General features: G+C 39.0%; 1 protein-coding gene across 3 annotated transcripts in view; it reads left to right on the top strand.

Moving 5' to 3' along the window:
* Positions 1-725: 725 nt before the first annotated feature.
* tmem145 (transmembrane protein 145) overlaps positions 726-14,199 on the top strand; it is a 30,593-nt gene continuing 17,119 nt past the window's right edge. For all 3 annotated transcript variants that reach the window (XR_014124097.1, XM_027001160.3, XM_081715693.1), the window contains exons 1-5: positions 726-966; positions 11,231-11,305; positions 11,956-12,033; positions 12,392-12,478; positions 12,561-12,662. Coding sequence is in view for 2 of the 3 variants with exons in the window: in XM_027001160.3 (XP_026856961.1) it covers positions 871-966; positions 11,231-11,305; positions 11,956-12,033; positions 12,392-12,478; positions 12,561-12,662 (438 nt within the window). In the remaining variant the exon portion in view is untranslated. The remainder of the gene's footprint in view (positions 967-11,230; positions 11,306-11,955; positions 12,034-12,391; positions 12,479-12,560; positions 12,663-14,199) is intronic.

Consider the following 14,199-nt stretch of genomic DNA (forward strand, 5'->3'; position numbering starts at 1 on the left):
AGTGAGCTGAAGAGTTCATTGTCTTTGTAGGGCCCATGTCTTTATATTAATATTTTAGAAATTCAAGGGATTTTTTTTTTCTACATATATAGTGTGTGTTTGGAGTATCACTCTAATCATCATACGCTTGGTGCCAGAATATGCAAGAAATGGGACATTTCAGCTGTTTCAAAGTTTAGACTGAGTGTAGTTTTGTAAGCAGAGCATTTTGTTCCTGTGTAACTTCCTGCAGCCATGGAACTGGCGAAGGCTGTACCACAAAGCTGTATATCAGAGTTTCTCTCAAGCTGCTTCGAAGGATTTATAGACAGTCTGGCAAAGAGACTGACAAATATGGAATAAATGATCACAAGAGTTCCTTTTTATGATCATTTGCTGTATGTCATACATCAAATGCTATAAACAGATTATGTTCATGAATTCATGTACAAAAAACACGCCTCTGTGTATCTCAAAAGGCCAAATCGAATGTGCCCAGTAAATGCGCATACTAAACAGTGCAGTTCTACCTGAAATTTTAAATGATGTGCTTAGACCTATCCACCTTACCATATCGGGCGCTCATACGCTTTCAGTCACGTTTCACTTACGAACGTCTAGTAAATAAAACAATAATAACACTAGGGTTTGTTTGTTAGTTAGATGTTTTTTTTGGGGGAGGGGGAGGGGTTGTTTTATTTTTTGCCGATTGTAGCTTTACGAACGTCATGAAAGCGCGTCCTGGCCTATAGTACTGGGGATACATGCATCAGCTGGGACACGGGAACGCGCACTCTGTCTCCGTGCAAGGCAGATCTCACCGTAAGCTTACCTGCGCACTCGATATTGAAAGGAGTACGGCGGTCCTCAGAACCGAGAGAGCAGTTCAAAATGGATAGAGTTTTAGGACTTGCCTTCCTGTCGAGTATCTTATGCATGGAATCTGTTTGGGGAAAATACGTCAGGGGTATCGTGAATACCAAAGAGGTGAGATGTTTACGTCGCGATGTTCTGTTTTGTGTTTTTGTCGTTCTAGAGCAAAAGGTTTATGATTAATTGGATTCCACACGTGTAACAGTTGCTTAGATTATTCGATTTGTGTGTATTTGCGGTTGTGGTAACTGCTTGAAACAGATACACGAGCTGCTTCAGTGAGAACACTGCACGCTTAGATTTGCAGCGGTAGCCTGACTGATGTCTTGATTCTTACCTGAAGGCCATCGCCGTAACCAACTTAAGCTTTATACCCGATTGTTCTATAACACGTTACAGGTGTGTGCTGACATAACTATTGTCTTTGGCATGATTTATAATGTCATATGTTGTAAAAGGCAAACATTTTCGGCGCGTTTCTTAGACCTCGTGCTGTGTTTGAATATTTGAATTTTCTGCGTGATTGTGCACACGACGCAATGTCCGATAGTCTATTTAAAATGTAATTCTACCAACACACAACCCATCTTAAACACTATACACGGGCGCGGAGGACACACATCAGATCCAAAATGTATTGTCATTTAGCACATAATGCTCACAAAATGCACATATTTATCTTCTTTCCCATGAATTTTATTTAAAAGTCATGTTTAACTTGTGTAAGTGAACACCTATGTCATGGTTGTTGTGTATTTATAACTATACAAACGCATTTTTTTTCCAGTTGACGGACCAGTTAAATAGTTTTTTAGTGCGGCCAGACAGTTAGATCTTCACAGTTAGATCCCAATGGTACGGTACGGTGTAGCATCTGTACCTACCCGTCTTTAGGAATTATAAACGTTCACATTGTATCCCATTTGATCTACATTGTATTTTCAAGTTTGAGCGGTATTCTGCATTTAGAAAAAGCGCACAATGGGTTTCTACTGCAGGACATTTTTGTTTACTACCGTCCTACTGCCTATATTAGAGACGGGAAATAAAGCCTGGTTCTAAGTTTATTCTTAAAATTCGTTTAAAACATTTTGATGATTGAGTTTATCCCTGATCCATTCTTGTCTTTGGGATTTTTTGCGTCATGGTTTAATTCAATACCGATAACTGACCTTTATAAGTAAGTTACTACAGCCCTAGCTGTAGTTATGTGACCTGCCTAGTTCATAGCAATAAACCACACTTCACGATATGTTTAGGTTTAATCCCCCTTATGTTTTTATTCACTACTTCATCTCTTATATAAAGGGCATGTTTATCTTGTTTTTATCATAATGAGAAGAATGTCCTTTTTTCAAGCCCTGTTTAATAAATCAACTTTTAAATATGGAACACAAAATGATGTAGGCTTATATTTATGCTGTTGTTCACCCTTTGTTCGTTTCCCATTTAATGCTTTTATTTGCATTACATGTCATAACATTACATGTATATCTAAAAGCTGGACTTCAGGTATGCAGGCCTTTACACTCTGGGCACATTTCGCCACAGCATTTCAGCAAGTCACTATTTCAACTCAGTTTCATAATTGTAAAAACACATCGAGGGAAATACTGAAGTCGGGACCCCTGTATCCTCACAGCAAGTTATGGGCCTGAGGCATAAATTATTTTTTATTTTTTTGCTGAAGAATTGGTGCCCTCTGCCAAGGTCAGGCATTTGGGTCTTCCTCCCCAAGTTCTTACTGCTTTGGAATAGGAATCCAAATTGCCTGCTAACTGGCACTTGATCCTGAAGATGTGTTAGCTTTAAGATGCTTCTGTGGGTTCCTTGATCAATATAAAGGAATTACAGACATGCATTTTACAGCTACATTACGTTCTTGTCATTTCTCATTACAGCTGGTTGCACATATAGAGTTTGAACCCATTATCCATTTACTCCACTCTTCTGCCCTTCAGTTCCCACCAGTGCTCCTAATGAATAACTATACAGTGCAAGTTCCTACTTGTATTCTCAATCTTGAATCTGTGATGAACAGTCAACTACATATCTTTACAGCAGAGAAATATATTTTAAATGCTTTTAGTGTGGCTTTGGTCCTGGGGAGCACAGTGGTACATTTGTGTCATTATGCTATACTGTCCTGGCCTTTTATGGGTAAATAATTAAATAATTTAGATAGTAATAATTTGCCAATTTATGTGGTAAACACCTTTTGTAGTAGTGTGTTCTTTTTGTGGTACACACCTTTGTAGTAGTGTGTTGCTTGAGGTTGTTTGAGTCTTGCCATGCACCAGACAACTGTACAATCTTGCTGTACACTGAACATCCACACAGTCTTGCTGTAAACAGAACAGCCGCACAGTCTTGCTGTAAACCAGACTGTGAGAAGTTCTTTCCAGCTTACCCCAGAGAACCTTGATCAGCTTGATATTCAAGGACTGTGCAGAGCACTGAAGCAATGAAGCAGTTCTGTTCAAATGCACTGAACTGTTTACATCCGCTGAGAGCTTCACATATGCTGTGCTTGCCTTGCTGTTAAATTCTTCTATGGTGTTCAAGCACCCTAAATTTGTGTGATGGAAAACAATCACCCCACTGTATTGGCACTACTGGCTTGCACTGCTGAACCCACACAACATGAATCCATTAACACATGTAGCTGAATGCAAAAGGAACCTGGATTTGTCCGTCTGACTTTTCAGCGCAATTTTCGATGCTCCTGCACACACTACAGATGAGCTTTCTTCTTCTTCATAGGAAACGATGCTTGCTTCATTTCCAATTTATTAGGTACACATCTTTGTAGTAAAGTATTGTATGAGGTACACACCTTTGTAGTAATGTGGTGTTTGAGATACATGCCTTTGATGTAACGTGGAGCGATAGAGAGGCAAACATAAACACTCAGAAAATCGAGATTTATTAAGGACAAATCAATAAACAGGGTCGTTAAGACAGTCCAGAGAACCAAAAAGTGTAGATTCGGAGAACAAAACAGACATTATGCAAAGAATTATGCAGGTCAAACAACAAAACAGGCAAATGAGCAATGAACAGAACACAGACAGAGGCTTAGGACAACAAACATGACAAGGCTTGAGCCATGAACATGACAGAGGCTACATACAATGACCAGACACTAGACAGAGAAAAATACAGGGTTTAAACATACAGACAAATGAGAAAGAAACAAGGAACAGTGGAAATCAATGAAAGATGGAACCGAGGAAAACCAAAACCAGGAAGTAAAATGAAATAAGTACAGGACAGGGTAGCTAAGAGACTGAGACACCAGACCTCCCTGACATTTGTAGTAATGTGTTGTTTATAATGTACATACCTATGCAGATTAGCTTAATTCTTCTTCGCTGACAGCACAGGCACCCATCCTGGTCTCTGGAAGTCCAATAAGTGGTTAATTCAGAGATGGCATTCTGCGCACCATTGTTGAATTCAGATGTGATTTGCTGTTTGCTTGCATGATTCTCACCATTCAGCTTTGAACCCTATGATCCATAAGTTCACAGTTTTGACCTTTTTACTTATTCTTGAGAGGGTTGTGTACCAAAAGACCATTTGAAGGAATGAATCACAAAGCCCGTTTTCTCTCTCTCTCTCTCTCCCTCTCTCACCCTCTGTTGACTACTAACGGGTGCTGGAAATACTGGTCTGCCTGATTTATTCCAAACACCACACTCATGTGATGTATGACTTTTTGCAATCTACAATTTGTGTAAAAGTGGTGGGTGGGGGAGTGTGTGCAAGGTGTCCCACTGTGAACAGTGTCCTTAATGTCCTCTGTAATTTGTAACTCTGTAAATTGGGACTGGGTGCATGGGACATGGAGAAGATGCTAGAGCACACCATTAATCTCCATTGTGTCCTTTCAAGGTTGCATAGTCACTTTACGTACTGTAGGCCCTCATTCTCTCACTCAGCCACACTCTCCCTGACTCACTGGGCTGATCACTTTAGTTAGTGTAGAGTAGAGTGCTACTGCTGGGCCCAGAGTTTATTTAAGCTTGTTCTCATTGGCTGAATGTCAGCTCCTCTCACACCATAGATGTATGTATTGGATCATGAACTAATAGAGGCCATGCGACAAGAGTTAAATGGTGACCTTATAGGCATTCAGTAGATGCGTGGGTGGGTCTTTAAAGCTCAAATATGGCTTTGAAGGGCAGGCAGATGGAAACCTGCAAATACCTAAAGGCTAAGCAATTCTTCCTAGGTGAGCAGACTTATTTTAGTTTGTGTACAGAATATGACAGTGCTCTGATGTGTTGCATTTTCTTTTTCCAAGGAAAGTCAGATGTACAATGGGCTGTTCTATCAGAGACAAAAAGTATACTGTTGGGGGTTTTTTTGTTGTTGTTTTTTTTAATTTAAATGAATCATTGTTTAGTTGATTTTGGTTGATTAAAATGGATATCACTCAAGACAAAAATGACACATTACCATACACTGAAACTTCAGTGTGTTTCACATATAAGGTAGTGCAAATTACACTATCTGTGAATACTTTGCTTTTACCTTCGAGTCACTTTGCTAATATTTGCCAATGTCTTCTCTGTCCATGAAGCACATAAAAAGCATGTTGACTTTTTGTTGTATTGTCCTTCTAGCACTGATATTAAAGTTTTATATTTTGTGGTGTAAAATTCTAAATTCTGCTGTCAAGTTTCTGTTAAGAGCTGTCATGCAGTTGATTGCTGAACCACTTTGAGGTAGTCATTTCAGTGGTAGTTCAGGCCAGGTTTCCATCAGACAGCTCTCTTGCTGATTGTGTCCTCAGCCCATTCGAACCCTTTACAACCATGCTCAGACACAGATGGCAACTTTATGGCAAAACACATTTGAATGCAAATCTGTGAGCATTTCAGGTAACTCAGAAACAATGTTCTTTCCTTGTTAGATTTAGCATGTGTTTACATTTTGTATAGCATTAAGAAACTTAGAAGTGACCAGAGGGAACATTCCGTTACAGGAAACAGAACTCGGAGTAGTACGCAAAAACAGATCTAAAGGCATTTATAGGAAGCTGAAATCATCAAATAATTATCATCTATCTATCTATCTATCTATCTATCTATCTATCTATCTATCTATCTATCTATCTATCTCTCTCTCTCTCTCTCTCTCTCTCTCTCTCTCTCTCTCTCTCTCTATATATATATATATATATATATATATATATATATATATATATATATATATAAATTGCATCTCAACTAGTTGAGTGTGTGATTGTGTGAGTGTATTTATATGCTGCAGATTGTGTAACTACAGTAATGAATCATTTAAAGCCACAGTAGTTGAGCTGACATGAGTAGCTGATTAGTAATTAATTCTTAATGAAGCTTAGCGAGTGGACAGAGATGTGAGAGAGAGGGAGAGAAACAGAAACAGAAAACTCCAGTTCTGTGAGGTAGTCACATGCTGCAGCTTGTCTTAATGTTAATTAATCCGGTCGCATACTATGGGACAAACAGGACTGGAACTCTGTCATCTCTCTCTTCTTGTAGTAATGAGGCATTTGTAAATAAATTTGTATGCTGAACATCCATTTACCCCATAGGTGTAACGTACACACGATACGTATCCTCACCAGTTTATGAAATGGCTGACTTTGTGCCAACCACTTTTTGAAAGTGTATTCTGAAAATATTTTATTTAACAGTGTGCAGTTTGTGAAAACCTCACTGAGATCCTGTGGAAGAGTTTATTTGGTCAGTCTATGCCTCTAACATAACATGACCAATGGCTGTCATTGCATGTGAGCTTTGTGAAAAAGCCCAAAATAGTTGCAGGAGAATCACGTGACTTTTCTGTCAAAATAAATGTTGTCATGACCACAAACTGCTTTGACAATAGACAAGTTCAGAATTTATCAAAGTGTACTGTAGTAATGGAGGTATTAGATTTAAAATCTGCAGTTGTTGCCCCTGACCAGAGGTGAATGGAGTGAATGAGTGCTAACTAATGACAGATTATTAAGAAAAATATTACTATTTACCAGAAAAATATTTTAAACTATAGTGTTGATACTATGGTTCAATGTTGATAGGTTTGACAAACAGCCATAAAACCTTTCGTGAACCTCTTCCTTTCAGTCCCAGTATGGTTTCTTTTCAGCAGACATGCATGCCTGAGGACTTGATTTCTTAAAGAGAGAAATATTGAGATACTGCATATCATACTCTCGAATATGCACTTTCAGACAGGTTTGCTGTAGAATTTGTCTGAGAACCCATGAGCATGTATATGTGACATCAGCAACAATTTAACAACACACTAACCCTTACAAGTTCAAGTTCGGTTTATCACATACATAGTCATACACAGTATAACCCGCAGTGAAATGGCTTGAGAGTGCTCTGTGGAAACTGAGGAAAAAAAACAGGGGTGCATAGGGAAATCTATCTATCTATCTATCTATCTATCTATCTATCTATCTATCTATCTATCTATCTATCTATCTATCTATCTATCTATCTATCTATCTATCTATCTATCTATCTATCTATCTATCATACATTGTTAATATATTTTTGTATATATATATATATATAAAATATACAAAAATATATTAAAAATGTATGTACAATATATGTATAATATGCCCTATTCGGTCAATAGGCATTGCCAAACCTTTGCCAAAAACATGTGAACATGACATCAGCAGAATTTAACAATGCTTCTGACTACATTTTCAACCTGAACATACTCCAGACAGACTGCTCATCAAGTGGAAGGTTTCTTGGGGTAACAGTAATATTTTTACGTGCAATGAAAATAATAATGTCTCCACTCCTGTAGATTTTTCATGCATTCCCTTAAATTCCCTTGAATATTTTTCATTTAAAATTTTTTGAAGTAATTACATTCTAATAAAGTCAGTATCTATAATCTAAATTATAATTTAATTTGCAATACATCACAATTTTATAAAGATTACAGCACATTCTATGCTATAGCTCTTAGGTAGACATATTACCTGTGATAGAAGGCTACTCTAGAGACCTCCTTACAAGCAGGAAGCTGTGTTTACACAGATGGGGTCTTGCTCCTAGGCCAGACTTACGCTGTAGCACCCACACAGCTGTGTTTGCAGTTCATCAAGTGAGATGGTCAGTAAGAGGAAGGAGTCTGGGATGAGGTGGAGAATATTAACAGGATACTGCCATTCTAACCTGGACATGAAGGTTCGCTTCAGGCCCCTGAGTCTGCAGACTTGTCCACTGCCATGTCTTGGTGTCACAACCATGCAGCCACTGGGAGGAAGGTATAACATGCTTGAACTTTCTTGGTCTGGCGTTGCAGCTTCTCACACACTTTTTACACCTCTGCTGAAAAGGTCCTCCCCAGGGCAATGGCTGAATGATGTAGCAGTGCTTTAGCCCACAACACAGTGGTAGACTGTAGTGGTGGTATGCGGAAAGGATGTAACCCTGCTTCAGGCTGTTATACCATCCTCAGTAAAGTCCAATCCACCACTGAGGATTCCAGCTACTTCTGCCTTATTCTACAGTGTATTAAGGCATGGACTCAAAACTGCTTTTTTCCACCTACTTAAACAGCTAACCCCAATGACTCAGACCTTTTGCCTATTTATGCAAAATATTTTCAGTTGTTTTGCTTTGTATGATATGGCGTTGCCTTTTGTGATTATGTGAGAGTATTTTTAATGTCTAGAATGGGAACTGTGGACACTTTTTTAAAAATAGCTGGAAATAGCCTTATGTGTTCCTTTTTACCAATACAGATAATACATAGTCATTTTACCAATCACAAACAAAAAGCGTTCCATTCACAGGATGGTTTTTGACTTTTGTAAAAAAGCACTCTATATAGATATCATCACAGGCACTGATCATATCTTGTTGGAGTGGATACAACTACAGCATTTATCCTGCTACTACAAATGAATGATTGCATCTTTGCTTGGAGCAATACTGCAACTTGGCTTGTGTAACAACAGTAACATCATTCATTCTTTTCAAATATAAATTATTTCCCAACCAGAAGAGCCAGACGTAGCGCTGATTGAGGTCCTGATTCCAGTCGGAAAATACAATATAACCTTAGAACAACAGCAGGCCTGCAGCTGCACCAAGCACCAATCAATCATATGACTGGACAATAAATCATATGTCTGGACAATTGGATATATATATATATTTTTTTCTATTTGCTAATAAAAAAGGAGAAAAAAGAACAAATATGTCTGACGTGCCATATATTCAAGAAATGAAAGTGATGAAGAGCAGGCAGTAAAGGAGTAGTGTTCAGATTTCTGTCATTAAAGAGAAGTGTGTTACAGGAGATCTACTGGCATGCTCTGAAACTAACCAGAGAGAGGGGAAGGTTTAACCTGGTGTCTCAAACTGAGACTAACTGGAGAGAGGGGAGGGGCTAACATAGTGTCTCAGACTGGCCCTAAGAGGAGCACTTCCAAGGTTTCTATGGCAGCTGCAAAGTGCAGCATGAGGTCGTTGCTATGACAAAGGCAAGAAATTGAGTTTTTTTGTGAATGTGGGTGGGATTTAATCTAAATGCTGACTAAGACTGACTGTATCATATACACAAGTTGGTGTATTGGAAGGAGAAATATAATATAATATCCTTATCTGCTACTGCGCAGTCATTGTGTATGTGTGTGTTAGGAGGAGAGATATAATATCCTTAGCTGCTACAGAGCAGTCTGTTTGTCTAAGTAGACTGGTTCTGGGTCAAAGAGGCTCTGTGTTCTATCCTCAAGGACTCCTAGGAGTCTTGAGCAGTTGCTATGGAGACCACCCACACTGGACAATGCAAAAAGGCAATATGGGAAATGGGCTGAAAGTTGAGTTGCCACCAAATCACTAAAACACACAGTCTGCAGTATTAGGACAGGGAGGTTTACATTGGCATTTTAGATGTGTACCTCAAAGTTTGTAATTGAACATTTAGAGGCACTAACAAAACTATTGCAAAACAACTTCTTTGGGAGATATTTTAATTTTGGAATGGAACTATTTTCTACAGTATAATTAAGTAAACTACTCAGTGACATCTGTTCAAATCTTCTTAGGGAACCCTAACATTTCTCCAGCATTGTGGTCCAGATTACTGTGTTGCATAATTAAGTGCCAATAACCAGACACCTCCAACTAAACAATGGAGATTGAGCTAATGGTGATGATTATGATGATATATACTTCATTATCCCACAGAGAATCAACACACAGAAAAACAATTATGTGTTCACATGCATAGTGTTAACATTTGATTTTCAAACAACAGTATTTCACAGCCTATCAGTCTTTTAAAAAGCCCTCTCCAGTTATTTGCACAGGCAAATTCATTTACAACTGTTAATTATTGCACAATTCAATAACTATAGCAGTTTCACAGTTATTGCAATTACTGTACAGTTTTACAATTGGTGCACAATCACGTTCTTACTGCACAATCTTGTTATTTCAAAAGCCCTCAATTGTTGATTTCAGACACAGAGAGAATGTCCCATTTTAGGAAAAGAAAGAAATACCATGTGACCTCTTTAATGTCTTAGCACTTAGTGCTCTGCAACTGGAGATAGATGCTGATCAGCTCACCACAAAGGCCAGGGGTAAAGAAGTATGTATGGAAGGAGTAAAAATAACCGGCTGAGCTGTTAATAAATTGAATTTGAAGGGATTTTGTTAAAATTGAATTTATTTACCATGGATGTAATGAATTTATACTGATTGTGTTTATTTTATATTTAGAAATATTTAATAGCACATTTGGTGATTTCATATTTAAGTTAATTGATTAATGTAAAACTCCAAGTACTCTTCCAAGTCCACATTCAGCTTTGAAAATTAAGTTTCCAAAGGGAAGTAAGGACTAAAATTAAGAGACATTCTGGGCTTTCATGAATCAATAGTCAAGGCTATCACCATCTCCAAGCTTCGAGAATCTGTTATAAAAAGAGATCCTTTTATTTATTTATTTATTTATTTACAAATCTAACTTCTTAGTTTGGTGCTGTTAAACTGTGACAAGTAAAAATGGAAGATGAAAGCAAAAAGATGAAAGAGGATGCTAGCCCATCAGTAGGATATGTCCAGCAACCTACATACGTCTCTTCTATGTCCTGCAACCAACACTGTGTTTCACTACCTGACAACATTCATAGATTTCAGCTTTGTACATGAAAGAGGACTATGATTATTTTCCAACATGGGCAGATGAGATAAACCCTGAGAAATGTCTCAAACCCTGCTGTAGAAGATTGGCCGAATCACACTGAAGAAAACTGATGAGAGGTTAAATGTATTTTCACCCTCTCACTTTTTATCCTGCCTCATTTATCCAACTCTATCATTCTGACCCTTTCTTACAGGACTGGGTGTTTCTGACAAGGTTTTGCTTCCTCACCGATTTTGGCCGACTGGACTTTAACTTCAGATACCCCAAGGTACGCTTACAGGAAATTCAAGAAACCTACGTTTTCTTTATTTTGTATTGGTTTAGACTGCTTTGTCATCTTTTTACCACTATTCTTGAATATGAAAATCTTGAAAAGTCTATCCCTGATGGTAAGCCATAGGTTTAGGTTTAAGACTGGGGGCTAAGGATTCTAAGGATTCTACCAGTTGTCTCACGATTAGTCTCTAAGCTTTGTGTAGTGAGTCACCAAGCTTTGTGTATTGCACTGCGGCAAAGCAGAACTGGTCAGATTTCAGATGTAGAGGGTTCGTTTAGACAAAATTGCTAATGTATCTGGAATGCTGATTTTGTCTGTCACAGGAAGCTAGCAGGGCATGAAGGAACTCTGGCATAAAAAATGTTCTTCATTAAAATCAAATTCTAGAAAATCACTGCTCCCCATTACCATAAAGTCCTTTTCTTTTATACCCTCTTTCTTTCTCCTTTATTAGTTCCTCCAGTTTCTATCCCCTCTAGAGTGGCTTCAGTGTCTCATTCTGTCAGTCTCTCAGGTTCCTTTCTCCTTCGCTGTCACCTCCTGTCTTATTTGCTTCATGAGACTGGGTGATGGAGATGGTTTGTCAAGTGCATCTATCTGCTGTCCTCCCATTTATCTCTGGTTCTTTCTCTTCTGGTCAGTCACACTGCTGTCAGAACATATTGCTCTACTTTGATGAAAGCTCGCAGTGGCCAGCTGTGTACAAGAGGCCGGATAAGGTGAGGCAGATGCTGATGTCGCAGTCTGCTGTGTATGTCTGGAGGGGAGGGGATGGGTTGCTTGTGTGTTATAGAAAAGTGTGATATACAGCTTGCTAGTGTATCTAGTGAAGACACCCATCTTAACTGAGCAGTTTCAGCAGTACTGATCTGGTTAGCAGCAAGCATCAACAGCTGTAGTCTTCAAAAGCAGTAAGCATGACTTCCTTAATGTGTTTGAATGTGGACATCTTTATCATCCTCTATGGGCATTCTCATTCCTAATGAATTAGAAGCATAGACAGCCTAGTGTGTCTCTTACTTCAAATGTATGTAATATGCATGTACAAAACTATGTTCAAATGATGTCTCTGAACAGGACTGCTATCAGAAAGAGGCAGTTCTTAGACCTGAAAACAACCAAGTCATTAACCTCACCACCCGCTACACCTGGTCTGGATGTGTGGTAAGAACCAGGAGGCTCTCGTCTTGCTTATTTTTCTGACTTTGAGAGGTGTGGGGTAAGGGTGTAATTGTCTTTGTCTCAGGTGGAAGGAGAGGGAGAGGAAGAAATGCTGAACTGTGTGGGAGGACGTAGTTTTCGTTCTGTCAGAGAGAGATGGTGGTACATTGCCCTCAGCAAATGTGGTGTGAGTATTCACCTTTGGCTTTTGGCACAAAATATACTGCAAATGCAAAATTTACTACATAAAACACACAGTGCATACGTTTGGAGTGATACGAGTTTTGACTGCATACTCCATCACAATCCAGCACATAAAAGACTTCAGAGACTTTTTTGCACACTTCACAATGGTAAGGAAATAATTGAGCAGAAGTTGTAATAGCTTGACTTTGTAACCTGACTTGGAGACAAAATGTATTATTTTAAATAAGGTTAGCTCTTCACCAGGAAGGAAGACAATGACTCTGAAGATGCAGCTAAAGACATCATGGAGTTTACAAGGTCATACACTAATATATTCCCTTTGGCCAAGTCAGTCACCCAACCCAAATCCCACTGAGAATCTTACTGCGGACAAGACTCAAGGCACAAAGCCTCCAAAACATGTGCCATAAAGGGATATTTTCCTGAACATGGATTAAGTTTAGTCTTGGATTAAATAGCAGTGACAATGGTGAATCACTTTTGGAAGTCGGGATCAAAGAAACTGGCAGAGAATTTTAAATGATAAACAAATCTAATATCCTTGAAACAAGAGGATCTATTTATTATGTGCCTAGCATTTTCTTCACTAATATTGTCATTCCAAATTCAGCTCACTTCTGCTCCAGCGTTCAATTTCATACCCTTCTTACACACTGGTAGAGATGACAAAGTGGCCAAAAGCCATTTCATGGTTGGTATAGTTGGCAAAGATTGATAGGGTTGGCAGAGTTAGATGTGTTGGGGAAAGTGAGAAGAATCTACAGAGTGAGCAGAAATAGTAGAGTTGGCAAAGGTTGGCAGTGTGGACAGAATTGCTAGAGATGGAAAAGATTGACAGAGTTGGTAAGGGTTGCAGGCAGAGTTGGAAGGGTTGAGAAGTTTAGGGGAGTTGGGAATAGTTGGCAAAGTTGGGAGGGTTGAGAGGGTTGGGAGAGTTGAGAGAGTTGGGAGGGTTAGGAGAGTTGAGAGGAATGGAAAGGTTGAAGTACATTGGCAGAATTGGCAGTGTTGGGAGGATGGGCAGACTGGACTGGGTTGCCAGAGTTCGCAGAATGGGCACAGTAGCAATGTAGGCAGGTTTGGCCAAGAGGGCAGAGCTGGCCGAGAGGGCAGAGCTGGCAGTGATGGCAGAGTTGCCAGGGTGACCGGAGTTGGTGGAGTTGGAAGCGCTGGTGATTCATAGAAACATGAGGTGTAGCAAACCTTTGAGAACTGTGGTACGCATAACCACAGTTTAACTGCATATTAGCAGTGGTATGATGTGATTGCTAATGTGAGAGAGAATAATGTAAGTAGTATTAGTGCAATTGTATGGGTTAGGGAGCCTATATTGTTAAGGGAAGAACAGGGGCAAGAAAATATTGAGAAGTAAACCATCCACATTAATTCAGCCAACTAGATTGAACCATGCAACCATATTAAAGCAGCCAGCCAGATTGCTAGAGATAGCCAGAGTATGAGTCACTATGTCTTTGTTCAAAAAGGACCAGGATGGGAACAGTGCCTAATTTTGGGAG

This window comes from Electrophorus electricus, chromosome 1, assembly GCF_041902795.1.
Source record: "Electrophorus electricus isolate QZ-2024a chromosome 1, ASM4190279v1, whole genome shotgun sequence".
Classification (NCBI taxonomy): Eukaryota; Metazoa; Chordata; class Actinopteri; order Gymnotiformes; family Gymnotidae; genus Electrophorus; species Electrophorus electricus.